Below are 27,818 nucleotides of genomic sequence, written 5' to 3' on the forward strand. Positions count from 1 at the left end.
CTCAACTGGCCTTATTCCACAAATAATTTATGGTTTGAGAAGTGACCTGGTGCCATCGTCCCTAGTTTTCAATGAATCTAGAAAACTGGATTATTGGAAGAGGTGAAATGGTTATGCTGCTGTTTCCAACTTTAGTAACAATGCTGAAATAAATGCACCTCCTTTACACAACACATTGGCAGACGAGCTATTTGACCTTTCGACAACTGAGCTGGCTCCTCATCAACAAGAATAGCAGCAACATCAACAACAACACTTAACAGAACAGCAAAAGACTATCTATGTCCCAGAACATCAGCAACAAAACCAACAGTCGCAGCAAGACGTTGCTGGGGCTCACAATCCACAATCTCCACTTAACATCCACGCAAAACAGCACCAAACAAACCCATCTCCTTCCAGGCAGAAAATTGCGCGTGATGCCATTGCCGAGCTTTTCGCTGAGCGACGCGCAAAAATGGTGAAATTAAGTGTCGAAGCGCAAGTCAAGGGAAGTTGTTTTAGACATCTAAATGGAGCTGGTTGGAAATGCTTTCTGCCAGGTAACAAATGTAGCTGGAGCCCAGACTGGAAATAACTGGAAGAATACCGGAAGCATGAAATTTCCAAAAACACCTACACCGATAATCCGTTGACTGAAAAGGCGACTCACAGTAAAAGACACCATAAAAAAAGGCACCACCAACAATCCCCAATAGAAGCAAAAACAACGTCACTCACAACAGCAAAAACAACAGACAACAAACCTGCAGACAAACAGCTAATCGTAATGGCAAAGCATCAATTTCCCGGACCCCCAGCATCTACAGACCACTCAATTGCAGCTCTACTCCTGGTGAAAAATCGCTCATCAATTTAAAAAAATGTGAAACGATAAACCCGGCAAAAAACAAAACCCACACCTCAACCAATTCACAACCAACAGAATGCTCAGCACAGCACCAACAAAAATAACAACGACAACAAAATCATCAACAACAACAACATCAGGGGGGGGTCCCGTAGCGTAGTTGGCTACACGTTCGCCTTACAAGCGAATGGTCATGGGTTCGATTCCCAGCCCCTCCACCAAATCCTCGTCAGTCGCCGGATGCGCAGCCTATACGGTGGCGTATTGGGGAGCGCCCTTACCGTTACGACTGCCTGATGACGACTGACAAATTGTTCTTCTCGGAGGCATTCCTCCAACGTACCCGGATAAATGGCAACCGAACAATGCAACGATCATTGGATTCACGACACGAACAAATGGACACAATGGACTCACGGTGAGATGGGCCAGCAACGACAACAACAATGAATAATGGAAAAATCTAAAAATAGATTCTGTGTGGATTCTGGCTGCAGAATACCACAGTAAAACAGAGTGACAAATAAAGAAAGGAATAAAAAAAGAAATCTTAAAGAAATATCAAATAAATGAAATTCTATTTCGTTGATGTCACAATATGACGCTTATTGAAATTATTCTACCTTTCTTGTTAGTTTACTCAGTGAATTTTAGACATCAGAACCTAATAGTTCTTTATTGATTATTTTAGAAATCTGTGTTGCGCAATTTGTCTGTGACTTGAATATACTGTTAAAACCTTCATATGATCATTAGTATTTTATCCAGCATCAAACAGGCTTATTACCAGTGGTGGAAATACTCGCTTCACGAGTAAGAAAAGAGTGTAATTGGGCCTACAAAAAATGCCACACTCGCGCGAACCTACTGTCTGCATTTTTCTGGTGCTTGCTTTGTTCGCGAGTACGGGCAGAGCAAAGTAAAAAAGCAGGGCAGTATTTTGTTCGGGAGTAAAAATCACGGTCGCGAGTATTTGTGATTATTTCGAATACAATGGATAAATTTCACTTGTGATAAACACAATAACTATAAACAAAGGTGTTCTTGCTCGAACACCTCGAACATCCGTGATAAACATGTTCCGAAGTTGTTTTATGACATTTTGCAAATCAACCCGAATGACTCGCGAAGCTTCACGAACATTTTTCGGGGTTCGTTTTTTTGTTTTCTCTGCGAGTAGTAGGTAGGCAAGAAAAATGCAAAACAAGTGTTCGCGAGTATTTTGCATTGCCTACTTCTCGTTTTGTGGGCAAGGTTCATAGATTTCCACCACTGCTTATTACATGCCAAAAAGTGACCATATTCCAATTGATTGAAGCCGCAGAAAAAATATTTCCTAATCTATCTGTGCTTTTATCATGAATACAGACCCCATTCGATTTTGGCAACATTCGATTTTGGCAACACAATTTTTTATTTTTTTTTTTAAATTTTGGATATTGCTAATTTACATGTAAATATCGTAATCTTCATAAAAAAATGGTTAGACCCCGTCGTTTTACGTAAAAAAAAAACGCGTATTTTTTTTTAAAAATATGAACGAATCGTAAAAATTTGTAAAAAAATTGGTTAGACCCCAAAAACGACGAAAAGAAAATTAAAAAAAGCGCTTGTAATTTTTTTAGTGTAAACGCTTAGATTTAAAATTTTGTGTAAAATAGGGTCACTGTGTTTAGCGTCACAAAAAGTGAAGTTGAAGTATCATTAGATAACAAAAACCATTCGATTTTGGCAACATAAATGTTCCAAACGTGTTGTCAAAATCGAATGGGGTCTGTACCACCATTTATTGCAGGATTCATAATTGTGGCCAAAAATACCTCCTTTTTTTTCCTATTGTGCGGTGGACCAAAAGCACCATAACTTACATCAAACTGATGTCCGTGTTGAGGATTCATGAACGGGATTGGCTTGGTTCTGAAATTTTTACCGGGTTTTAATAAGAATTTAAATTTCCAATAATTTAACGTTAATAAACAAATGTTGCAATAAAATTTGCAAATTGGGGGAGAATTTCAAAGTCTTTTATCGTTCAAAATCCAACATGATTTCGGGCCCCCATTTTGAAATTTTCATTGTGCACCCTGTATCTGAGGCTTCCCCTTAGACGTAGTTTACGCCGAAAAGTAATAAGAAATTGGAGTGTACCCATTGATTTGGGACAGACTATTCATGGCTCAAATCAATTCGGCAGCAGGGACTATGTCCAAGGACTCGACGATCCCTGTCCTGACCAACTATGAATTGGTAGCGGTCGTGTGGCGATCAAGTCCTGGTGTTAGGTGGGACACTAAACAGACCTAACACGACGACCCTTCGGCGAGACAGGAGGATTGCGCAGGGCCAATAAGCCGCCTTACTACTAGGAGAGCTATTTAAATATGGTGGTAAGACCAAGGTTTTGGAGGATGATGTATTGTCCTAAGAGTGGATGAAAGGTGTCGTGTATCTCATCTACAAAAAGGGCGATAAGCTGGATTGTAGCAACCGCACAATCACATTGCAAGGTACTACAAGGTTCTCTCCCAAATTTTATGCCGCCGACTAACACCAATCGCCATAGAGTTCGTGGGCAGTACCAGGCGGGAATTATGGGTGAACGTTCTACCACAGATCAGGTGTTCGCCGTACGTAAGGTATTGCAGAAATGCCGCGAATACAAAGTGACCACACATCATCTATTTCAAAGCCATATATGATACAAACGATCGAGATCAGCTATGGCAGCTAATTCACGAACACGGATTTCCAGATAAACTAATACGGTTGATAAAGGCGACGATGGATATGGTGATGTGCGTAGTTAGAGTTTCAGGAACATTCGTGAGTCCCTTAGAAACTTATACACAGGTATCGACAGAAACTTAGGTCAGGTATCGACACGAGTGGTGCGATTTTAACAAAGTCCGTTCAGTTGTTTAGGTTCGCCGACGATATAGGTAGATATTATGGCACGTTAATTCGAGAAGATGGAGGAAGTCTACATCAGACTGAAGATTGAAGCTAACCCGTTATGAACATCTTTCTACTATGTCGAAGACAAAGTAGGAAGAGGTTCATAAGAAGACAATGTGTGCCAGTCACCGCGAGTTTGCATCGGTGGTGACGGAATCGAGATGACTGCCGAAAATGATACCAGCAGAGATATTCGGAAACGCATCGTGACTGGAAACCGTACAAACTTTGGACTTTGCAAGACGATCTAATCGAATAGAGTTCGCCGCCGTACCAATCTGACTATCTACAAAACGGACATTAGGCGGGTAGGACCAACGTGCACTTGGAGTTTTCGGAAGAGTTCTATGATGGGATGCAGATGGTGGACGGTATGTGAACCACGAGTTGCAACAGCTGTTGGGAGAACCATCCATCCTTCACACCGCGAAAATTGGACGACTGCGGTGGGCTGGGCACGTAGCCAGAAGGTCGGATAGTAATCCGGTGAAAATGGCTACAGCGAGCAAGGTGAATCGATCAGGTGGAGGACCGAGCTGAATTAAGAAGACACACCTATAGTGAAGTGATAGCGATATGTGACTCCCGTTCTTCTCTAGCAGAAGCTAGGCAGAATATTAGGAAAGAATTTTACAAGAGCGTCTCCTGCTGGTGGATTAAATCGTACATTTCTTTCAGTCTATTACTTAGTCCATAAACTTCGTGTTTCACAGTACTTAAGCAATATATTCATAAGTTAATGTGTATTAATACTTTCTACAATTGATCTACAGTCTAGTTCGTTTCTAGTCTACAAACAAATTAACTTATAAATCGTCCTTTCAAAAACATTAAGTTTCTTTTCCAAAGGGCTTGTCGATGATGCACTCTTTTTCGTGTTGTGCGTCTCTAACGCATTCAGTCCTCTCATTCAATTTATTATCGATTTCTCAATCTATAAAATATACACTCGTACGGCCCATTCGATCCAATCACTTATCACACTCAACTTCTTACTTTTGTTTCTTTGTAACACAAGGTCAATTTTAAAACTTGAACCTAACAATAATCATGGTTTGTCGAATGAACTTATTTAAATAATCGAATGATTCGGTTTGTGGTGTGTCGGTGCGTGAAAATGTTTATCATACATAATAAGGAATCTGGTACGCGACCTAATTGTCGCATTTACAAGCTACTTGCAGTGAGGCATTAGTGTAAATGATGAAATGAAAAACGAAGACGACAACGACAAATGGTTAGCAGAAACAGTGGGTGGAACTTTCAGTGTAACGAAGACGTGGAGGGCACTTGCTGTGACAAAGTTGCACACCAAACTCGTATAAATATTAGAACGCTAGTTTGTTCCGAGGAAATCACTTGTGCGGCAACTGCGTGGCAAGGTACTGCTTGTACAGTCGCTGCTTGCAAAACTGGTAGAACTCGATCTCGCGGGTGAAGTTTCGTCGGACCAGCTCCTTGATTTCGTGACTGACCGGGGGCTTAAAGTTGTTTTTGTTAATCTTCTGCAGCAGGTTCACTTCGTTGAAGTAGACAGGGCTTGCACCGGAGAAAAACTTGGGCACGTACCGTTCGAGCACGGCGAGGGTGGTGTTGAGGTCCTCAAGCACTCCAACGACGGCATATTGACTTTCGACGGCGTACTTGGCACGTTCCAGGGCTCCTTGGCTGTTGAAGGGGCTGTAGAAATGGGTTAGAATGGGGTTTTGGAAGATGGATAAATATGGTAGGTACTTACAGGCACTGTTCATCGTGTCCGCAGAAGAACAGAGATTGCCGACGGTGATCCCCGATGCCTTCATGGATAGCACCCTGGGCGTAAGTACATTCCGGATCTCCCTGCAGAACGCAAGTTTCGAAGTCTTTCTTCAGCCAGCGTGGATCTGGCAGTGGTAGATCGGGAAAGGCCTGTTTTCGCTCAACGAAGTACCATGGAGCTCGAACATAGTAATACCAGCTGATGATGCGTTCGACGGGATCACGGACCATATTGACGTAGATGGGCATCGGTAGCCCATACCGGGTGAAGTTCGTGTAGCAAACGTGTTTAACGTAGACCGACGGCATCGGTAGATCGGAAACCATTTCGGCGAGCTCCTGTTGGCGATCAGGAGATAGACGGATCACCTCCAGGCGCTGGACTACGTCTCGATGGAAGGTGTACTCGTTGCGGATGGCCAAACGACGTAGGAGCTCCATGAATGTTTGGCTGCCTACTTTGGGGACGCGATTGAAGAATATGATCGGCACTTCCGCACGACGGGTGTTGTTCAAATCACGGGCACTAAGTGATTGCATCTGAAATTTAAACAAAATTTCAAATTAATATCATATGCATGAGTGATTTGATCAAGGTTGCAATTATTATTCAAAACAAGCGTCTCCGATATGTCGTACATCATACTATGAAACAAATCATCATTTCAGAAAAGCAGTACTTTAAAAAAACTTAATCCTGTTGGTAAACGTTTATCATGCCCACTTTAAGTTCAACAACACCGAAATCGGGATTGTTTGTTGTCATAATTTTCGCTAACAAGATAAACCTGCAGCGGCAGCAGCAGCATCCCCATCTTACCGAAACTAAATCATTGTGCACAAATGGAACAAAATGCTCCACCAGCAGCCGCCCAAACTCCAAACTGGCTGGCAAAGAGCCGTTGAAAAAGTGCTGGAATTTATGCCACCTCAACTACGCTTGGCTCGGGTGTTTTATGGGAGACATTTCTTTTTCGCTTTGCTCGCGCTGTTCATCTGCTGTTTCCAGAACCGTATTACGGAAGGCATGGGGCTCGTTAGGACGGTCCCCGGTGGCTACTGCCGACTGCACACTCCCGGTGTGTGTCTACAGAGTATGTACTCATCGTAGAAGATACGTACGTATGTGGAGTGTGCAATTCGCTAGCCCAGTGTTTGCTCTGGGAATTCCGAAAATTCTGGAAGAGCACAAACGTACAAGATGTTGTCTCATTTACATACGTCTTTTGGCCTGGTCTGCAGCACGGGCAGCATAAAAAGCAATTCTAGCCAGCTACGAATAGGGAGGAACACATTCTGTTTTCTATGGTGGCAGGACAAACATGTCCCCAAATAGGGGGGCGGGTGGGTGACACAGAACGATGACACCGCATGAAACTCATAAATTCAGCTGTTTTTTTTTCTTGCGATTCGTCTGAGGGTATAAATGGTTGTATTTTTTTTATAGCTGTGGAAGCGCGTGTGAAGACTGTCGTGTGACGCAAATTCGCGGGATCAACAGCATTTCGGTAGAAGCAATGACAATCAGCTGCCACTTGTTGGCAGGGTTTCCATTTTTCATTTTGATAGCTCTCATTTGAGAACAATACTTAAGAACCTCTGACACAACCATAATGGTAAGTTAACGTTGGCCACGTCATTGATTGAGCTGCAAAATGGTGGGTTGATGAGCTGTAAAAATAATCTGATATAAAGAGGAGTTTTCGTTCAAAGCACCTTTCATTTTCAAAGCAATTAGTACCTGTATGTTAACATCTACCACACGAAACTACTGGCTTTTCTTTTTATATGGTCGGGGTTCAGCCAAAACGCACCAAGCGCCAACGAAAAATTACAGATTTTTTTGCACAAACTTTCGTTTAGCAGATTTAATTGATCGTAAATCGTATCGGATATCCCTCAACTCCCCCTCCAAAACCTTAAAAATACGTATGCTATTAGACCCATAAGATTATGAGAATGACCAAATGCATGTCAATAGTCACAATGAAATGTTGTATTTGGACTAATTTTTGAAAAGAGTGTAACAACCAAAACTTAATGATTCCCGTTGTTTATCCACATATGTACATAGCTAGAAATACATAGAAAAAGATCTGGAATATTTACATTTTATCTGTTAATATTTCAGATTTCTTGTCTACATATTATTTTTATTTATTCAGACTAAGACCAAAGTGGCCTGTGTGGTATATAAGAGTCTTCTCCATTCGGCTCGGTTCATGGCTACACGTCGCCAACCACGCAGTCTACGGAGGGTCCGCAAGTCATCTTCCACCTGATCGATCCACCTTGCCCGCTGCGCACCTCGCCTTCTTGTGCCCGTCGGATCGTTGTCGAGAACCATTTTCACCGGGTTACTGTCCGACATTCTGGCTACGTGTCTGGCCCACCGCAGTCGTCCGATTTTCGCGGTATGAACGATGGATGGTTCTCCCAACAGCTGATGCAACTCGTGGTTCATTCGCCTCCTCCACGTACCGTCCGCCATCTGCACCCCACCATAGATGGTACGCAGCACTTTCCTTTCGAAAACTCCAAGTGCGCGTTGGTCCTCCCCGAGCATCGTTCAGGTCTCGTGTCCGATGGCAACGAATAGAAATGAAATCATTATTTTTATATGTATTTTATTAACGACTCTTTGAATAATATTCGAGTCTTGTTTGTTCATTTACAGAGTTTGAGTAATTTAGGATCTGGATATACAGTATCGGACATAAAAAATGCACCAAACCGTTCGATCAAACTCTTTTATTAAAAAATGTATTTTTCTTGTTAGCTTAGTAAAACTGTTACACTTGTTGATTAACATTAATGTGAGGATCGATTTAGGTAGCATGCATATTTGTTTTCAGTTTGTATTAAAAACACGGATGTGCTGTCAAAACAAAGCGGGACAAAAAAAGTGTATTAAAACAATTATTTTGCATTTTTTGTTCAGCATTGCTCCGAAAAGTTTGTTTTTTGTGTGGTACTGTTCAAACAACTAGTTATGAAGAAAATGTTGAGTAAAGATGCACGTTTTGCCATTGTACAGGCCAAAAAATCCGGCAAACGAACCGATAGATTGCTGAGCAGTTTGACGTCTGTCACACGACAGTAGGGAGGATTCGCAAAGCGTTTATGCAGTCTAAGTCAACAGTGAGGAAGCTAGGGAGTGACCGTCCCCGAAAATCAACGGAAAGGGAGGAGCCATGATCCGGATCGTCAAAGATGACCCTCGTAAGAATGCAACCGACGTCACAAAGTATGCTGCAGAGCACTTGAACCTCAACTTGAGCTCCCGAACTGTCCGACGCCGTCTCTGTGAAGGTAAACTATTCGCCCGTCGACCAGCAAAGAAGCCGCTGATATCCATGAAAAACCGGAATGCCCGTTTGAGTTTTGCCAGACGGTTCCAATACTGGTCGAAGTCTGACTGGGAAAAAGTTCTGTGGTCTGATGAAAGCAAGTTCAACTTACTTTCATCGGACGGTATCAGATATATACGAAAATCACGAAGACAACTATACAATCCAAGACACCAGGTTCCTACAGTCAAATATGGAGACTGTTCTCTTTATCTTCAGTTTCTGCTTGAATATCGGCTGAAACTCGTCCAATATCGGAACTCAGGACAATTTGATGGATTCAGCTATTTTGGGATAAATTGGATAAACTATCGTTTTACAATGATACAATGGCACTCCCTTGCTGTAATGACAGCTGACTAAATCTTCTTCTTATTGGCATTACATCCCCACACTGGGACAGAGCCGCCTCGCAGCTTAGTGTTCATTAAGCACTTCCACAGTTATCAACTGCGAGGTTTCTAAGCCAAGTTACCATCTTTGCATTCGTATATCATGAGGCTAACACGATGATACTTTTATGCCCAGGGTAGTCGAGACAATTTCCAATCCGAAAATTGCCTAGACCGGCACCGGGAATCGAACCCAGCCACCCTCAGCATGGTCTTGCTTTGTAGCCGCGGTATCTAGCCAACATGTAAATCGGCCACAATGGGACTGAATGAAGGGTTAAATCCGGTTTTTGACGCCGATGGATTTTGCAGGACTGTGCAGAATTTTTCTCTTTTCTCTTACTGTATGGTGAATATCTTGATATCACGTTAGTTTGAAGCTGTGAAAAAAATATTCCGAAAATTACTGTTTACATATTATAAAACGCTGTGAAAAACTTGCATATCCGACCACTTGGAACGCCACTATCTCTAAAATGAAGTACCCCATTTCTACATGATCTAGCCTTTACTGATCTCATCCGGTCCGCTGGCAGAATGTCCATTCTTTTATGATAAGATTTGGCGCCTTGGGGACTGGTGCCGCTACCTAGTCCTCAATTACGGTGGGCTGCTGATCGACAATGTGCTTAACGCTGTCTTCTTTTGAGTCGAAATATCCTATTTTCGGTGAGGTGATTATCGGTAAAACTGGTGAAACTTGATGACTTGAATTTTTCAACACTTCTACTGTTTTATATCAGGTTTTCCGTTGGGTAGTTGGACGTCATATTTCATCTATCCGCGCGATTTCTTTGAGGAACGACAGCACTTTTTTGCTTGGCGGCTGTCGTCGGCCAATGCCTCTCTCATGTTTAGTTGGACCTCAATTTGTTCTTGAGCAACATCATATCCTGGACAGTTGACTATAATGTGTTTGACAGTAAGAATTTGGTTACATTTTGTGCAATTGAGTGGATCTGTTTTTTCTAGTAGATAGTCATGCGCCCTCTCTGCGATTTCCTGTGATTGCCTCTCTAAATGGTATTTTGCATTCTCTTAATTTATTATTTTTGATTGATTCCCATTCCAATTGCCATTTGTTATTCATATTTCTTTTAATGATGGTTTTAGTTTCCTTGTGATCAACTATTTTTTGCGTAATCGTGTTAAGCTCGAGGGCTCGTTTGGCTTCAGTATCAGCCTTTTCATTCTCAGGAATACCGCAATGGCTTGGGATCCAACAGAAGGTAAGGAATGTTTCTTTCTCGGTTATGTCATTGTGCAGTTTGATTATTTCATCTTTGAGGGAAAATTTTATCTTTCTCTTTTCGATAGTTGTTATCACACTAAGAGAGTCGGTGCGTATGATAAAAGCTCTATCTTCTTGGTTGATATCCACTTCAGAGCTTCAATTACCGCCATGGTTTCGACGCTGTAGACGCTAAGTAAGTTATGGGTTCTTTTACGTATTACGCTTCCTTTCACACTGAAGCCGGTTCAGGAGTCTGTCGGTGTATAAAACTGTATGGAATATGTATCTGTATTTAGTTGAGCAAATAGTTGTCTAAAATCTAGATGATTATTTCCGGTCTTGCTAAACGAAGATAGGATCGGAGCAGCATATAGTATTTTTGCCAGTACGGTTGCTTTATAGATTTTCATCAGGGATTGGCGGTCTCCGCCCCATGATCTAGATGCGATGAATCTCAGAAACTGGACTCTATGGGAGCATGCTGCTCTTGTTTCCTCGATGTGTGTTTTGTAGGTGAGGTGTTGATCTAATGTTACTCCGAGTCATTTGTGGCATGATTTTTCTGGTATAGGGATATTGTTCAATATAAGTCTTTGACTTGTTTGTTTTCTAGATCTCGGGTGTTTGAACGCTGTAGTTACACATTTTTGGTAGAGATTTTGAAGCTGGTGCATTGTTCCCATTGTAATTTGTTGTGAGGTTTTCCTGTAACCATCGGAGGCGAAAAAAACTACATCGTCGGCAAAGAGGAGTGCATTAACTTCGGCAGGAAGCTCTGCGCATATGGTGTCGATTGCAATTAGGAATAGCGTAACACTTATAACTGATCCTTGACATAGGCCATTTTCCATTATTGTTTCCTGTGACAGAGTATTGTTGGCTTTAACTTTGAAGGTCCTTCGTTCCAGGGTTTTGTGGATGTATTTAACAAGATTGTCTCCTATTTTCCATTTATAGATTTTGTTTAGTAGCAGCCTACACCAAGCGGTGTCGTAAGCCTTTTTAATGTCAAGAAAGATTGCTTGTGTAAAGATCGTTTGTGCATAGCTTCTCTAACTGCGGTGTCAAAGTGTGCTAGATATTCCAGTGTAGGTTTCCCTTTACGGAATACAAATTGGTGGTCGTTGAGTAACCTTACTTACTTACTTGATGGGCTACAGCGTTGAGTAACCTACGTTCTTCAATTAAGTGCATTAGACGGATGTTCACCATTCTCTCGAGGATCTTCTCAAGGCAACTATTTAGGAAGATTGGTGTGTAGTTTCTTGGACAACTTCTTTTTCTTTTCCTCTTGTGTGGGGTACAACTTGCACACCTTGATATACATGGCATTGACTGTCCAATTTCCTACCCCCCTCAACCGATCTAGTAGGCACACACACACACTTCATCATCTTCACGAGAGCCCACACAACTCTGGCTCTTCCTCTTTCAAGCCGTAGCCGTCCTCCGAGACAGACGTGTGTGCTCCTTCCTCTAAAGTCGGGCTATTCCCAAAGTGAAATATAGAAACTCCACAGTGGCGATCCTGCCATTTGAACAAATCGTTTTTTTTTCTTGGACCAAATTTTAAAGGATAAACGCGATAATAAAAAAAAGTATAGTGAAGTGAACCCGCGTGTGAAGTGAGTGAAAAAAAAAGGTTTTTCTTCAATCCGCTCCGTTCAAAGTAATTAAAGGTAAGCTTCTTTTTAACCCGTTATTTGCTAGAAGACAAAGGTTCCGAGACAAGCATTTCCGAAAATTATTCAAAATGGTGCTGTGGGACACTCACCGTAGATGGAAAATAACCTGAAAATGTGTTTCGGGACGAACACGGCTAGCGATCCGCAGTAATCGACGTCGTTGGACTCACGTCGCAAATTCTCATTTTATTTCTCGAAAAAAAAAATAGCCCTCTACGATCTGTTGCAAAGTATCGCCATTTTTTTTGTTCATTCTTTCTAATTCCAAGTGGATAAAACGGGTGCTTCGGGACGAGCATCTTTGACAAAAAGGGACGATGCGGGACGTTGCGGGACGCACGCGATAATCAATGACGCTGCGGGACGAGCGCCTCTTGAAAAAAAAATAGAAGAGAAAGAGAAAGCGTTATGGGACAAACGCTTAGCTGGCATTTTGTAAAAACATATGTTGTACAGCAAACTGGAAATATATATATATTCTTTTCCGATGAGTCCCTAGGCAGGGATTAATCAATCTTAAAAATTATTAACAGCAATTCCGCGTGCTTCGGGACGATGCAAGTTTGTTTTTTTTTTCCTAAATTAAAAAAAAAAGAGATCGGCTAGTTTATAGTCATTTGAAAGTTTGAGGAATAATGATTTTCAATCGAAGGCGGCGCTGCGGGACGCACACCAACAAAAAAAAAAAGAGTAGGCGTATTGATATTCCAGGGTGGGTATCATGGAAGCTTGACACTTGACCGTGATATTTATTCAAAATTACACACCCAATGGATTTGACAAATGAGTGGGGAATTCACTCGAAGAAAAGTTCAATATTGAACCACACCATACCAACATTTGTTCATATTTTTTCGTCAATTGTGGAACTGTGTTTAATATTATGTTAACCGAGAGTATCGAAACAGCAATAATTTTTCCATAAGTGATCTTTTTTATATAACAGTAATTTCTTCTCGTGTGTGAATACAAGATTAATACTGAATTGAATTGCGCATCATACATATATATATGAAAAAACACCATGAGTTTTTTTTTGTTATTGCCGTCTAGGATAAATGGATCCAGGAAAGTATGTACGTTTAGCTCCTTCGAACGAAGAAGGTGATAGTGAAGTGGTCGAGCAAAACCGAAGTGACACAGAATCCTGCGAAAGTGACGTTGAGATAATAGAACCCGACGAACACCCAACAAAGCCGAATGACTGCCTACCTAATGTAGGACATGACAGAGTTGCGGTGCTTGAGAAAGCAGTGGTTGACTTGGCTCAACTTCTACTTGATAAACCTTGGGATAAATCAAATACTACGCGAGATGCCAATGACGAAGCAAATACTTCATGGGGTGGACTTACAGGTCACATGATGTCATCAGATCAAGCATCCACAATTCGACTAGAAGGCATTCCATCGTTTCCAAAGGACATTCCGGCAAGTGGAATGTGGGAAGCGTTCGACAACTTTATTGAAAAGTTCGAGATTGCCATCACATTGAATAACATAACGGACCCAACACGACAGGCAAAAATCTTGTACCTCGTAATAGGTGATAATCTACAAACAATAGTGCGTGCGGCCGGGTTACGTCCGAGCCTTGGAGAACCAGACTGCTATCGTAAGATGGTAAAGAACATCTCTGAATACTTCCACAGTATGACGGACACGGCTGCCGAGCACGAGGCGTTCACCAAGATGAAACAAGCGAATGGTGAATCCACTATGGCGTTTCATGCTCGTTTAATGTCGAAAGTTCAACTATGTCGATACAGCTCCACGGACCAGGCTCGATTCGTCCGAACTCAACTATTCAACGGTATGACGGATCAGAAATTGGCGGACCAAGCAAGAACATTTGGGTTGGAAGCGGCTTACATCGTTCAAGCAGCGACAAGGAAAGAGGCGTTTGCAGGAGAGAGAAATACCAATACCCTACCGGAATCAGCTGTACAGCTTCTAAGCCAACCCGAGAAACCTGTGTTTCAGAGAAGCCTTCAGAAAGGCGTCAGGAATTTTGGCAGATACAACAACCAATTTTCTGGAAACAACCAACGACGATACACCGAACAACCTTCCCGCTATCAAAACAGCCCTTATAAGGAACGCAATACCCCCGCTGGAAGACCCCTACTTGGAAAACGAGGACGTTGCTCGAGGTGCGATCGACCAGCCCATAAGGGACAGGAATGTCCGGCACTTCACCAAAATTGCCATAAGTGTGGACGTCGTGGCCATTTCGCGATCACCTGCCGGCAACGAGAAACCAACGCAGTAGAGAAGGAAGTCCTGCCGAAGTCCGAAGAGGAGAATAGTCAGGTATGAGTCATTTTTAATCATCTATCAATCATAAAACAATTATACTTCAAACAGAAGAAATTGAATTTCACCATAAAACGTTATTATTATATATGGATATGTGAAAGAGCAAATCTCCTTGATGTTTTCATTAACTTTCGTTAATCCTATTTCCTCCTCAACTATTTCATTCAAAAATAAAACGGATTTTACGAATATGGCACACTTCACTCATTATTATTACTATTATTACACTTATTTCCATCTATGACCTAATTTCTACCATGGAATGTAAATTCTAATCAGATAATACTGTTGCTGATTTGCAAACTGGTTTGTCCTCTGGTTTGTTCATCACCTGTTGAAAAAAAATAAAATTAAATAAAAATAATAAAGATATCGTTGCTGAGAAATATTCCTCTGAATCCTCTTGATTGTGTTAATAATAATTAATAGCATGACTATCTAAAAGTACATTCACATTGTCGTCGATTACAATTTTAGCAAACAATACGATTTTTGCAGTCATTTGCCAGAACGTTGTGATCTTAATAAACATTTGTAATATTTTTGACAATTTTATTTTTTGTCTGTGTATGTGCCACCATCATTTGGATTAGAAGGATGTAATCGTTTATTTAAAGATTCTAGTCTTTCACAAAAAGACATGTTCATTCACGCTTATTAAAAAACAAAACCAAACAAACAAAATTGCAATTTGTCTCTTTAAATTAAAGAAAAAATAATACTCCGAATTGATCCAAATTCATTCACAGCACGTGCATACCCTCTCTATGAAAGATGTGCTCATACGCTGCAAACTCAACTCATCTTGCGCTATAGAATTCCTCATCGACTCAGGTGCAGATGTGAACGTTATTGGCGGGGAAGATTGGGTCAATTTGCAACGGGAATGTGAACAGGGCCTTACAAACATTGAAATATTCAAGAAGCCTATCACTCCAACATTACGAGCTTACGCAGCAGAACAGCCAATGGAAATTAAATGTGCATTTAAAGCCAAAGTTGAAGTTGTTGGAGCTATTAAACCGACAATCTACGCCGAATTTTTAGTAGTACCAAGCGGCCGCCGCTCTCTACTCGGACGAGCATCGGCGAGCGACATGGGCTTGCTGAAAGTTGGGCCGTCTATAAACATTTGTAACAGCGCAGAAGAGCTAGGAATATTCCCAAAAATGCCAGGTGTCAAGGTTAAATTTAGCATAGATAAATCCATCCCCCCCGAGAAACACGCCTATTATAATATTCCTGCCGCCTTCAGAGAAGGGGCAAAACTGAGACTGCAGGAGATGGAGAAGAGAGGGATAATAGAAAAAGTGACTTGCGCACCGGAATGGATTAGTGGCATGTCAGCCGTATCCAAAGGAAAGGATGACTTCCGCCTTGTTGTAAACATGCGTGCTCCTAATAAGGCGATAAAGCGAGAATATTATCGGTTGCCTTTAATACAAGAAATGAAAGCTCAGCTTCACGGAGCGAAATTCTTTACGAAGCTAGATCTAACTAGCGCTTTCTACCACTTAGAACTGGACAAAGAATCAAGAGATCTTACCACATTTCTTGCTGAAAGTGGTATGTATCGTTTTACAAGGTTAATGTTCGGGGTTAATTGTGCCCCAGAAATTTTCCAAAGGGAAATGAGCCGCATACTGAAGGGAATAAAAAACGTTATAGTTTACATAGATGACATTCTGATCTTTGGAGAAAGCATCGAAGACCTCAGAAGTACTGTAGCCAGGGTTCTCAAAGTATTAAGGGTCAACAATCTAACATTGAATTATGAGAAGTGTGAATTCGACAAGGACCGAATCAAGTTCCTCGGTCATGAGCTAGACGAAAACGGCTTCCATATTGATGAAGCCAAAATTAAGCACATTCAAAAATTTCGTGAGCCAACAACAGCTTCGGAGCTTCGTAGCTTTCTGGGCCTAGCATCTTTTATTAGTCCATATATCAACAACTTTTCAGACCTAACTAGTCCATTATGGGAGGTTGCGACAACAAGAACGTGGAACTGGGGACCTCCTCAATCTGATGCTTTCGAAGCAACTAAACAGAAAATAGTAAAAAGCACTGTAGCGCTGGGATACTTCTCTGAGGAAGACAAGACTATTCTGTACACAGACGCATCCCCAAATGCCCTTGGAGCCGTACTGGTGCAAGAAAGCAAAAATAAGACACCTAGGATCATAAGTTTCGCTTCTAAAGCGTTAACGGTAACCGAAAAGCGTTATGCTCAGAATCAAAGGGAAGCGCTTAGTGCCGTCTGGGCAGTAGAATACTTTTCATACTACTTGCTAGGTCGACACTTTATATTACGAACGGATGCTAAAGGAGTAACGTTCATCTTGAATCGTTCTCGAGAGGATTCTAAGAGGGCACTCACCCGGGCAGACGGATGGGCCCTGCGGCTCAGCCCTTACAGTTACACAGTGGAATATGTAGAGGGAAAGTTCAACATAGCGGATCCGTCATCTCGTTTGTATTCAGGAATCGATGATCCTTTTGATGAGACAAATAGTCCGTGGGAAATAGGAAAAATAGATGCCGTCGCAGAAAATTTTTTATCAGAAGACTGCATAAGGCAGGCTACAGAAGATGATGTAATTCTTTCCCAAGTACTTGAAGCGCTCACTTCCGGTGAATGGTCGCGCGAATTGCGTCGATACGAATTGGTTTCAAAGGACCTGTACGTCAGAAACGGTATTATCATCAAACAGGGATGTGCAGTCATTCCAACATCGCTTCGCCAGAAAACGTTGGAAACTGCACACAAAGGTCACCCAATGGCAGCTAAGCTCAAAAGCATACTTCGCGAGCGTGTATGGTGGCCAGGAATGCCCAAGGATGCAGCGGACTGGGTGAAGGCTTGCGAAGTATGCGCCACAAACGGAATACCGGAAAAGGCAACCCCGATGGAACGCATTCTAGCCCCGGAAACAATATGGCAAACCATCGCTCTGGACTTCAACGGACCATATTCAAGATTTGGTGGAATCCATATTTTGGTAATGGTAGAATATAGATCAAGATTCTTGATAGGGCGTCCCGTGAGATCAACAAATTTCGATACTACACGCAAAGTTTTAGAGGATATTTTTAATAATGAGGGATTCCCAGTTAACATCAAGACCGACAATGGCCCACCCTTCAACGGAGAAGATTTCAAGAACTACTGTTCTGAGCGCGGCATAACGCATGTGTTGTCTACACCATTATTCCCCCAGCAAAATGGCCTGGTAGAGAACTCAATGAAACTGATAAACAAAGCTATGGCAACAGCAGCATATCTTGGACACGATTTCAATGACGAACTACAATCAGCTATCAGAGCCCACAACTCAGCAGCCCATTCCATAACCAAAGTTCCTCCAGAAGAATTAATGTTCGGGCGGAAAATAAGGCGGTGGCTTCCTCTTCTCAACCCTGGTAAAGTAAATCATAATGATGAACACATCAATATAAGAGATCGCGAGTCCAAGATAAAAGGGAAGCAAAACGAAGATCGGCGTCGTGGGGCAAAACAGTGCAAAATTGTCCCAGGGGATACCGTCATCGTAGAAAGACAAACGCGCTCCAAAGGAGACAGCAGATTCGACCCAAAGAAATACATAGTCACTGAACAGAAAAAGGGAAATCTCGTGTTAACGGGAAGTGATGGACAACAGTTAAGAAGGCACGTGTCACAAACAAAGCTAGTTCACGAATGGCGAAATCCGAACTACAAACATGTCAGCCAGGAACAGGCTACAAAACGACAGACCAGAGAAAAGAAGTTACCAGCCTACTTGGAAGATTATGTGCGTCTAATAGAAATCGAGAAATCTTCACGGGACACTTTGAAGGTAAATTGTTATTATTACTAACTGACTCTTTATTGATTTATTCATATAAACCCTTTTTTTGTTTACTCATTAAAAAAAACGTTTTCAGTAATCCGACAGTCACCACCAGTTAACAACTGAAATATTCAAATAATCACCATTGATTACACGTATACCGAATATTGTATCATTATTATTAAATAGTTCAATCTTAATCTTGTAATTGTAATTTTAATATTTTCATTTAAAACGTGAACCGATTAGTTTTTACTTATCATCAGGTCAAGTATTGATGAAATACCACTCTTATGATAATATGTGACCGAAATAAATTGATTCCATCAAAATATAGAATTTAATCTACAGATGAATTACGGGTGTGGATTAAAAGAAAAAAAAAAAAAAATGAAAGAGAATTCCCTCAGATTTTTTTTAACAGATGGAGTGGGATGTGGGGTACAACTTGCACACCTTGATATACATGGCATTGACTGTCCAATTTCCTACCCCCCTCAACCGATCTAGTAGGCACACACACACACTTCATCATCTTCACGAGAGCCCACACAACTCTGGCTCTTCCTCTTTCAAGCCGTAGCCGTCCTCCGAGACAGACGTGTGTGCTCCTTCCTCTAAAGTCGGGCTATTCCCAAAGTGAAATATAGAAACTCCACATCTTGTATATAGGAACTACTATGGATTTAGTCCAGCTTTCGGGGTATACGGAGCCTTCCCACAATTGGTTATATGTGTTAAGGAGCAGATTTTTGTAGGCAGTTTGGTGATCATGGCATAGTGGATGCCATCTGGACCTGGAGAAGATCCTTCCAATCATATCGTCGGAACAAGAAATTGACAGTGGAAAAAAATTGTACATCTACGATCAAAATCCGGAGGCGTCCCACTGATCGATAGCAAAACGCTTGGGATTGCAAATTCAACTGTTTATCGAGTAATAAGAACCTCCAAGGAGCATCTGAGTGTTCAAAGGAAAGAAGGGAGTGGTCGTAGAAGCGGTCCAATGGACAGTAAAATGCCCAGGAGTGGTAGAACAGCTCAATAAGTTTTCAAACGAAATGTTGCTAACAAGTCCAAGGTGTCGGTTTGTTTCCTGCACAAAAACCATGAAACGTACTGGGTTACATGTTTACTAGGTGCAAAAAGCCCCAAACCGAAATGAAAAGCATAACACCGCTGCAAAAACCCGCGCCCGGAAACTTTACACGAAGTTGTTCACCAAATCCTGTTGGATGGATGATGAAATCTACGTCAAGGCTGAATTCTGTAATCTTCCAGGGCTTGAATAATTCGTTGCCAAGTCTAAGTTCAATATTCCGGAGGATGTCCGAACAAAGAAGTTATTAAAATTTGCTAAGAAGTCAGGCGATTTGCGGATGTGGTGAAGTAAACGCTCCCTTTATTACTTCCGAAACATTCAACAGAATGATTTACACCGAATAGTGGCATAAGAAAACACAAAGTATTAACACTGTTTTGGCCTCATTTGGCGTCTTGCAACTATGCTCGTAGCGTATTGCAGTGGTATTGAGTTAACTTAGCTAAATTTGTGCCAAAAGATATGAACCCACAAAATTCACCATAACTTCGCTCAATTGAAAAACTTTGGGCAATTGTGAAGACGAAACTTTGCAAACATCCTAAAATTATTAAAACAGAGCTGGAGATGAAGAAAATTTTGGGTAAAAACAACAAAAACATAGGAAAAATCGGTCGTACTAAATTTGATGGGTGGAGTGAAAAGGAAAATGCGCGCATTCGGGATGGGCAATGAAATCAATTAAAATAAATGTTGTAAATCATAACTCATTTAAAGATTTTCATTCTCTGAAAATTTGAAGACAATCCGATAACCGGTTTAATTATGGTGAGAAAATATGTGTGTGCCATTTTTATCGAATACACCCTTAGGATGTCCGTCCACTAAATCGATTAGTACTTTTGACAAAATTATTAATCTAGGAGAGATCGACTATGATGGTGATATTTGAGGTTATGGCTTTCAGTCTTCTTATGCTCAAAAACGGGTTTTATGTTTTTATCCGACGTTTCAGTTACATATATTGTACCTTTATCAAGGAGTCTGTGGACAATGGTGGATTATGTTGTATTGATGTTGTATGTTGTGTATGTTCAGGATGACTTACTAACTAAGCCCCGTTTTATTGTTACATTGTCTTAGCATAGAACGTTTTGTCACAACTTTATGTTAACTGCAATAAACGAGAAACACTGATTGTAACAGACGCACTCACTGTGTAGGTGGTCTTCATAAATTTACTTACATCGCCCCTCTATTTTTCGGTAGGGGCTGCGAAAATTGAATTTATCCGGGCACCAGGAACTATCGTATAGTACGTTTTTAGCGCCACTTCTACTCTGTTTTTATCGAACTGTGTTGTGATGGCGTTTCTGTCTGTCTGTTTGCTCTATTACACTGATTGTTTTTGAATGTGTGAAGTTTGCCGGCATACGTACTGCTGAGGTTGTCTGTGTCTGTGCGCTTGTTGACTATGTTCTGTGTGCTTATAATATGACATGTTTCTAGAATGTGTAGGTTTTATTTCTTAAGACTAGAGTCTAGAACGTGTGTGCGATCGAATGCGAAAGCATGATGGTTCTCGATGGAATGATCGAGTAACGACCGTCGGCAACATGCTATCCCGGCTACCCCCGGTGAAGGATAAGATAGACCAGAACGACCGATCAAACGTCATATACAGGATCCCATGCGAGAACTTTTCAGCCTGTTACGTGGGGATGACGTCAAACAAGCTGAAAACAAGAATTGCCGGCCACCGCTCCTGTTCCAACCGATTACAAACTATGTGGGATCAAGGGAAATCAGCAGAAGATCAGGAGGTAGCAGCAATGCGAGAACGAACAGCGTCCAATTTGGGAATCTCGAGCTCGTTCAGTAGCCGCTAGGTTGCGAAGACCGACGGAGGTCCTTCGTAGCTTAGTTGGATAAAGCACCAGTCTAGCGTACTGTAGGGTCATGGGTTCGAGTCCCATCGAAGGGAAAGTGGTTAGGGGAACTGTGGGTAAAACCGACACTGCGGGTAAAACCGACACCACTTCAAATCTCTGATTTCTAGTGATTATCGGACAGAATTTCAACACAGTTTGAATAAACGTTTGATTTCTAGTATTTCTAGTCATTTTGTAACTGGCGGAGACGTGTAAGAGTCATAATAAACAGACAATTAGCATTGATCACCATTGAGGAGATGAATTATGTAAAATTTTGGCATCGGTGTATAAGCTTTTACGGCAATAATATGTTGATTTTCAGTATTTAATCCACCTCTGATCCATAATTGAACATCATTTTGTGTATGTTGTGGAAAAATAGTTAACTTTTCTAATTATGAACATCCACATGTATCTCATCATTATTATGCTATCAGTTGGGGTAAATTCGACACCTGCCATCGAATCACGAAATACCTCTGTATTATTGGACTCATCATTCGTATAATATAATTCAAGTATTGAAAAACGAGGCGACGAGGAATATAACTCAATCATAGACTGATTGCATACCATACCATCATTGGGCGTGACAATAGGTATAGAGGGTAATATTGAGTCATCAAGGAAAACCTGCAGGTCGGATAACAATAGCGCTCAAAGAAGAATCGTATTTTTAGGCTTATTTTACTCTTGAATATATCCTTTCTCTAGTGTTGTTCTTCGTGATCCATTTTCACCCCTGTAAACATGTAGCTCGTCACCTACGGAACTAGTCATCTTCATTTCTTGTCATAACTGCACCATACGCATTTATTTTAAAACGCCTTTGTAAACAGCTTTTTAAAATAAGTGAAATTTAAATGTTGGTTTATATTTACAGTAGTTAGTAAATTTTATTACTAACAATCTTATACTCTATATATTTTTCACCAGACCCACTAAAGAAAGTAAATAAAATATGAAATGTGGTGATGATTTTAAATAAATAAAATTTTGTTCAACCATCGTTTATGAGTGACCCCTAAACATGAATTTTAAAACCAAATTTTAAAAATGAATATTGTTAAACATTTCCAATTATGTTGTAACAACATTTAGAATTATTCCGATGTTCGATTCCATAACGACTTGATGTGTCGGTTTTACCCTCATGTGGTGTCGATCTTACCCGTACCCCAGCTGGTTGGGCTGGAAGATGGACTGTTCGTGTTTTCATCATAAATCAAATTCTATCAAGAAATATTGTCGTGAGACGACATGGACTGATGCATGAAGAGCCAAAGTATGCTTGTCTGAAATTTCTAGACCGGAAAATTGTTTCATAGATTGGGGAACTGTAAAGTTGCTTAAGGTGTCGGTTTTACCCACTTTTCCCCTACCTCCATTACATGAAATATCCCTTTCGCTTTCACAGTTCGAAATTATGCCAAATGTCCGTTATGCCAAATGACCATTTTGCCAAATGGCCTTTATGCCAAATGACCTTATGCCAAATGGCGGTATGCCAAATGACTTTATGCCAAATGACCCAGACCCAGATTTTTTAGATTTCGAACTATGCAAAAACATACGAGCATGCTTGATTTCTATCCGTTAGATGCCCAAGTGTTCCATTACCAGTCGAAAAATGTGTAGGGTAAAAGTTCCGATAGTCGTGGGTGCTCCTATAGTTGCGGTAGTGTTGTTTTTACACAAGCTACGTATTTAACGCAGCAACCCATATAGTCTATCAATTTGTTGACCTGTCATTACACGAAATACAGGAAAACAGGTTGAAAATTGCATCAAAATTGGTAAAGTATTAATAAAATACCTTTTTCTTTTCTCTGCTTTGCACCAATAGTTGCGGTAGTGTTCCTATAGTTGCGAGTCCCATATGAAAACAATGGGATTCGCAACTATAGGAACACGAATTAAAAAATACCGCGACTATTGGAACACTGCACCAATAATTGGAGGTACCATTTTAGGTAACAATGATTGATGCTACTGCAATCAGGACCCCTTTCGCATAAAATGTAATTAATAATCTTCCATGTGCACCCTTGAGGTAAGTGAAATGAAGTATAGGCTTGGTGTGAACCAACAAATAGTGGTGAAACATGCTTAGTTCCTCCACTATTGGGTCTTTTACCCTAGCATGCCGTCGCTTGATTTTGTTTTCCTAGGATACAAGTTGCTAAGTTAGGTAAGTGCTCTTGAACAGTGTGCTGTGTTCAAAACGTTTTGAACACGAACACGCGTTCTCGTGTTCAGATGCATCTCTGATACGCGGTGAAAATGTCATTAAATAATGAATTTCAGTGATATTTTTCACTGACTGCGAAACGCTTCTCCATTTTCAAAAGTTAGCTTTTATTGAACACCATCATAAACTCTTCGCAATGTTAACTATTTTATTGGGGGTAATTCATTTGACTACATTATGACCAAAAATTGGAGCTTTACACGAGCGTTGAATTTGGATTTATTACGCTCTTCATCACAACCATAGATCTGTTCATATGGCCAAAAGACATTTGATGTTTGAAGCTTTTTTCAACAAATTTATGAGAGGTTTAATGATAGCAATAATAGCGCCAATCTTCTTATTCTTCTTCATTGGCATTACATTCCCCACGGGGATATAATCGCCTTGCCGCTTAGTGTTCATTTAGCACATCCACAGTTATTAACTGCGAGGTTTCTAAGCCAAGTTACCATTTCTGCATTCATATATCGTGAGGCTAACACGATGATACTTTTATGCCCGGGGAAGTCGAGACAATTTCCAAACCGAGATTTGGAATTGCTTAGACCGGCACCGGGAATGCTGTGTGTACTGAGTCTAACGTCTCCTGCATTTCCTCATTTTTTTTGCATTTCCGTCACTTTCTTATCATTTTCCTGGCAACATTTAATCATTTCTTCTTTGTATTGCATGAGCTTTGTCTCAAACTGTACTTCCATTTAGCTTTCAAAGTGTCAGCATACATTTTCTTCTCATCATTTAGCTCGTTGATTTTAGCTACTACGTAGGCTAAGTTTTCATTAGTATGCTTCTTAACTTCTTTGTCAACTGATGATATCACTGTATCTGGTTTTTAATTTGCACTCTTGTAAGAGACTTGCGTTGCTTATTCACGTAATACTATTACCCGCACGACCGGGGTCGTAATTGGACACCTCTCAATAAATTAACTGCGATTGACCGATTGCGCCTATGCAACTTAACTCGACCGTAGTCAAACACGGAATGCGGAAATTATATTGGCTATTACGTCCTTTTCAAATGTTGATCGAATATTTTCAAGTATTGTTCTAAATAAAAGGTTATGCGAAATCTACGAGATGCTATATTTAGTAACACAAATATTGTAATTCATCTACAAACTTATATGTCTACAGCGTATTTTGATGTATACTACAGGAGAAAATGAGTCTGCGAAGCTTAGGAAATAAAAAACGCGAAAACAATAATTGAATCATAATAATTGGGCTCATTCATAAATCACGTATAACCATTTCAAGTCGCCTAGTTGACGCACATCTTGCCTCTAGTTTTCGTTGCTATTTCTTATGAAGCTACACATGCGACGTTCGTTATTACACTGGTTGAATCGTAAGTCTACACCCCAAGAAGTTTTCGGACGACCTACAAGCCCTGAAAGCTATGATAAACCACCCAGCGTGTTTTCACAGACCAGAATCAAACTATTTCGCTTGAAGCGACTTGCGTCATTACGCTGGTTGATCCGTAGGTCTGTACTACAAAGAGTTCTTGGATGACCCTAAAATCTTGGAAATAATGATGAGCACCTCAGCATGTCTCCGCAGACCAGAATAAGACTATAAGTTAAATATACGACGAAGATTGTTACGCTGGTTGATCCGTAGGTCTATACTCAAGGAGTCTCGCACCACCACGGAAACGTTTCTTGTCTTCGAAAACCTCCACAAACCAAATTTGGTTCCATTTGCCTGATTAGTTCTCGAGTTATGGAAAACTTTCTGTTTTTTTGTATGGCAACCCCTCCTTCTAGAAGGGAAGGTGTGTCGAACCACCACAGAATGCTTTTTTGTCTTCAAAAACCATCACAAACCAAATATGATTCTGTTTGTTAGATTAATTTTCGAGTTTTGAAAAAAAAAATCTTATTATTATCTGATCGTAGAGGTGCGCTTTTCATCGTTTATATGGTATCGTAGAATCGGAATGTCTCATAAATGTAGAGTAGTAATTTTTATTGTTTTCCTTTCTTATTTTGCAATGTACAAGATCTCCGATTATTTTTTGTTTAGCCTTCATAGAGTTTATCACATTGCATTGGGGGCAACTTTAAAACCGCCTGGCTTATTCAACCTTTCTATTTTATCCTCCAATAAATACTTGAGTTGGTTGCTTCTGCTGTAGCAGCGTAATTAGGTCGATATGTGTTGATCCTATGGGATCGACATTCTTTTCTCCTATGCTTGTTGAGGTGCTTAAGCGACTTTCAATTCTTATTCAACAAATTCAAATGAGTTGTTTAAGAATCATTTAATATCATAGTATTTTTTTCTGAATTTGGATGATTTTATCAGAAAACCGTGGGAAAGTATTTGCTATTTTTCTCCTGTAAGTCTCTCGAAAGTAAGTCTAAGTAATCTGATGCTCAGTCAAAAAAATCTCTCGTTGTACTTTCCTCTTGTATTTCGATCATGGTTACAATTTTTCGTAGGAGTGCACGATGGAACATTTTAAGTGTGAAAAGTTTCGAAAACAGTCATAGAAGTTTTTTTTGTCTCCTGTGGTCCGTTGTAACATACAAAGATGATTGGAAGGCATGAATCAACTCATCAACAGGATCAGAAGCAGCATCCGGAAGTTTTAAGACTAAGGTCAATTCTTTACATAACATTATATCAGATCGAACTGTACTTCAAGCCATTATTCCCATTCCCGCTATTCAGTGGTACCCATTATAGGAAGAAAGTTCACATGAGATCTGTTCACGTAAATGCCAATGTTTTATTGATGCCATTGCTCTGTCGTATTCGCAATAAAATGGAAACACATTAAATACTGGCAACTCTACAGATCAATTGATTAACATCGATGACATCGGACCGATTTTAATGGGTTCACGGGACGCGCGATAATCGGAACCGAAAATTAACGAGGGAGCGTGTTTGGTTCGTTTCGCGCTTCAGCGAAAGCGAAATCAATTTGTTACCATAATCAAGCTGTATGCGTCTGGAAAGTGAAAAGATACCGGCAGCAGTGGTAAATGCACCACCTACGTATGCACGGACACAATTTGCATCGTTTCCGAATTTGACTGGCCGTTTGATAACACTATGGACCGATGACGTGAGTTGATTTCAATGTCGTTTTGTGGTGAGTCATTTGGCTGTTTAAATTGGTTAGTCGCATGTTTTATTTGGCAATATGAATAACCGAGTCGTGTGAACATATTTTAAGGTGGAAATAAGTAAATTCGATGTTTTTGCCTTTCTATCCATAACTATTTTTTGGCATTTGATATGCATAAAACATAGAGATGTGATAATCTTGAAATTAAATTTTTGATATTTTGGAGACGTTGATTGAGCCAAAACTTAACAAATCGGGCATTTTTAATTTTGTATCACTTCCTTTTCTATTTTGGCAGCAAATCCATTCGATTTTGGCAACAAAACTATTCGATTTTGGCGACACATTCATTTTTGGAATTGTTTCTAAGCGTAAATCTAATAACCCGCGTAAAAAAATGGCTTGATGATGAGGGAACATTAGCTTCAGAACCCCGTCATACATTTTATTATTATTTATCATCAGACTAAGGCCGGAGTGGCCTGTGCTGCACATACAAGACTTCTCCATTCAGCTCGGTCCATGGCTGCACTTCGCCAACCACGCAGTCTGCGGAGGGTCCGCAAGTCGTCCTCCACCTGATCGATCTACCTTGCCCGCTGTGCACCTCGCCTTCTTGTTCCCGTCTGATCATTGTCGAGAACCATTTTCACCGGATTACTGTCCGACATTCTGGCTACGTGCCCGGCCCACCGCAGTCATACATAAGGTTCCATAATACCGGGAACAGCATTCAACCGTGCGGAACTCTTGCGGTAATAGGTACGCTTCTCTGACCAGCATCGGTCTCGTATAATAGTGCACGGTTCTGGAAATAGCTTTCTAAAATCCGGCACATGCCCACCGGCAGGCTAAGCCGAAGCTTTGTTCGTTACCAGGGATTTGGCCACCGCGAGTAGCTCTTCGTTTGTCACCCATATTGCCTTGCGGTGCAGAAGGCCAGGGACTTGTGGCTCGGGACGGGAAGAGTACCTCGATAATTCTCGCCAACCTATCCGATGAAGCGCTCCCTTTGGTCTTGGCCATCACTATCCTGTAGGCGTCACTCCACGGATTTGCGTTGGCTCCTGCGCATAGGTTGTCGAAAGCCGCTCACTTACTGCTCTTGATGGCCTTGTTAAAGGCCAGT

General features: G+C 40.9%; 3 protein-coding genes across 3 annotated transcripts in view; 2 read left to right on the top strand and 1 right to left on the bottom strand.

Moving 5' to 3' along the window:
* Nucleotides 1-4,510: 4,510 nt before the first annotated feature.
* The window catches only part of LOC134214378 (heparan sulfate 2-O-sulfotransferase pipe), a 1,043,896-nt gene continuing 1,020,588 nt past the window's right edge, over nt 4,511-27,818 (bottom strand). Inside the window, exons 5-6 of the mRNA XM_062693767.1 lie at nt 5,544-6,103; nt 4,511-5,485 (exon numbers count right to left, since the gene is read on the bottom strand). Of these exons, the coding sequence (XP_062549751.1) occupies nt 5,161-5,485; nt 5,544-6,103 (885 nt within the window). The 3' untranslated portion in view covers nt 4,511-5,160. The remainder of the gene's footprint in view (nt 5,486-5,543; nt 6,104-27,818) is intronic.
* LOC134214375 (uncharacterized) lies at nt 11,987-14,667 on the top strand. Its single transcript, XM_062693763.1, has 2 exons — nt 11,987-12,218; nt 13,278-14,667. The coding sequence occupies exon 2, from the start codon at nt 13,283-13,285 to the stop codon at nt 14,540-14,542; it is 1,260 nt and encodes a 419-aa protein (XP_062549747.1). The 5' UTR covers nt 11,987-12,218; nt 13,278-13,282; the 3' UTR covers nt 14,543-14,667.
* Nucleotides 17,643-18,605, top strand: LOC134214376 (uncharacterized). Its single transcript, XM_062693764.1, has 2 exons — nt 17,643-18,381; nt 18,470-18,605. Exons 1-2 carry the CDS (start codon nt 17,788-17,790, stop codon nt 18,470-18,472), a joined length of 597 nt encoding a protein of 198 aa, XP_062549748.1. The 5' UTR covers nt 17,643-17,787; the 3' UTR covers nt 18,473-18,605.

Source organism: Armigeres subalbatus, chromosome 2 (assembly GCF_024139115.2).
Source record: "Armigeres subalbatus isolate Guangzhou_Male chromosome 2, GZ_Asu_2, whole genome shotgun sequence".
Classification (NCBI taxonomy): domain Eukaryota; kingdom Metazoa; phylum Arthropoda; class Insecta; order Diptera; family Culicidae; genus Armigeres; species Armigeres subalbatus.

Excerpts from the sequence above, each read along its gene's own strand:
- LOC134214375 (XM_062693763.1), top strand. The coding sequence starts at position 13,283 with ATGGATCCAGGAAAGTATGTACGTTTAGCTCCTTCGAACGAAGAAGGT.
- LOC134214376 (XM_062693764.1), top strand. The coding sequence starts at position 17,788 with ATGAAACTGATAAACAAAGCTATGGCAACAGCAGCATATCTTGGACAC.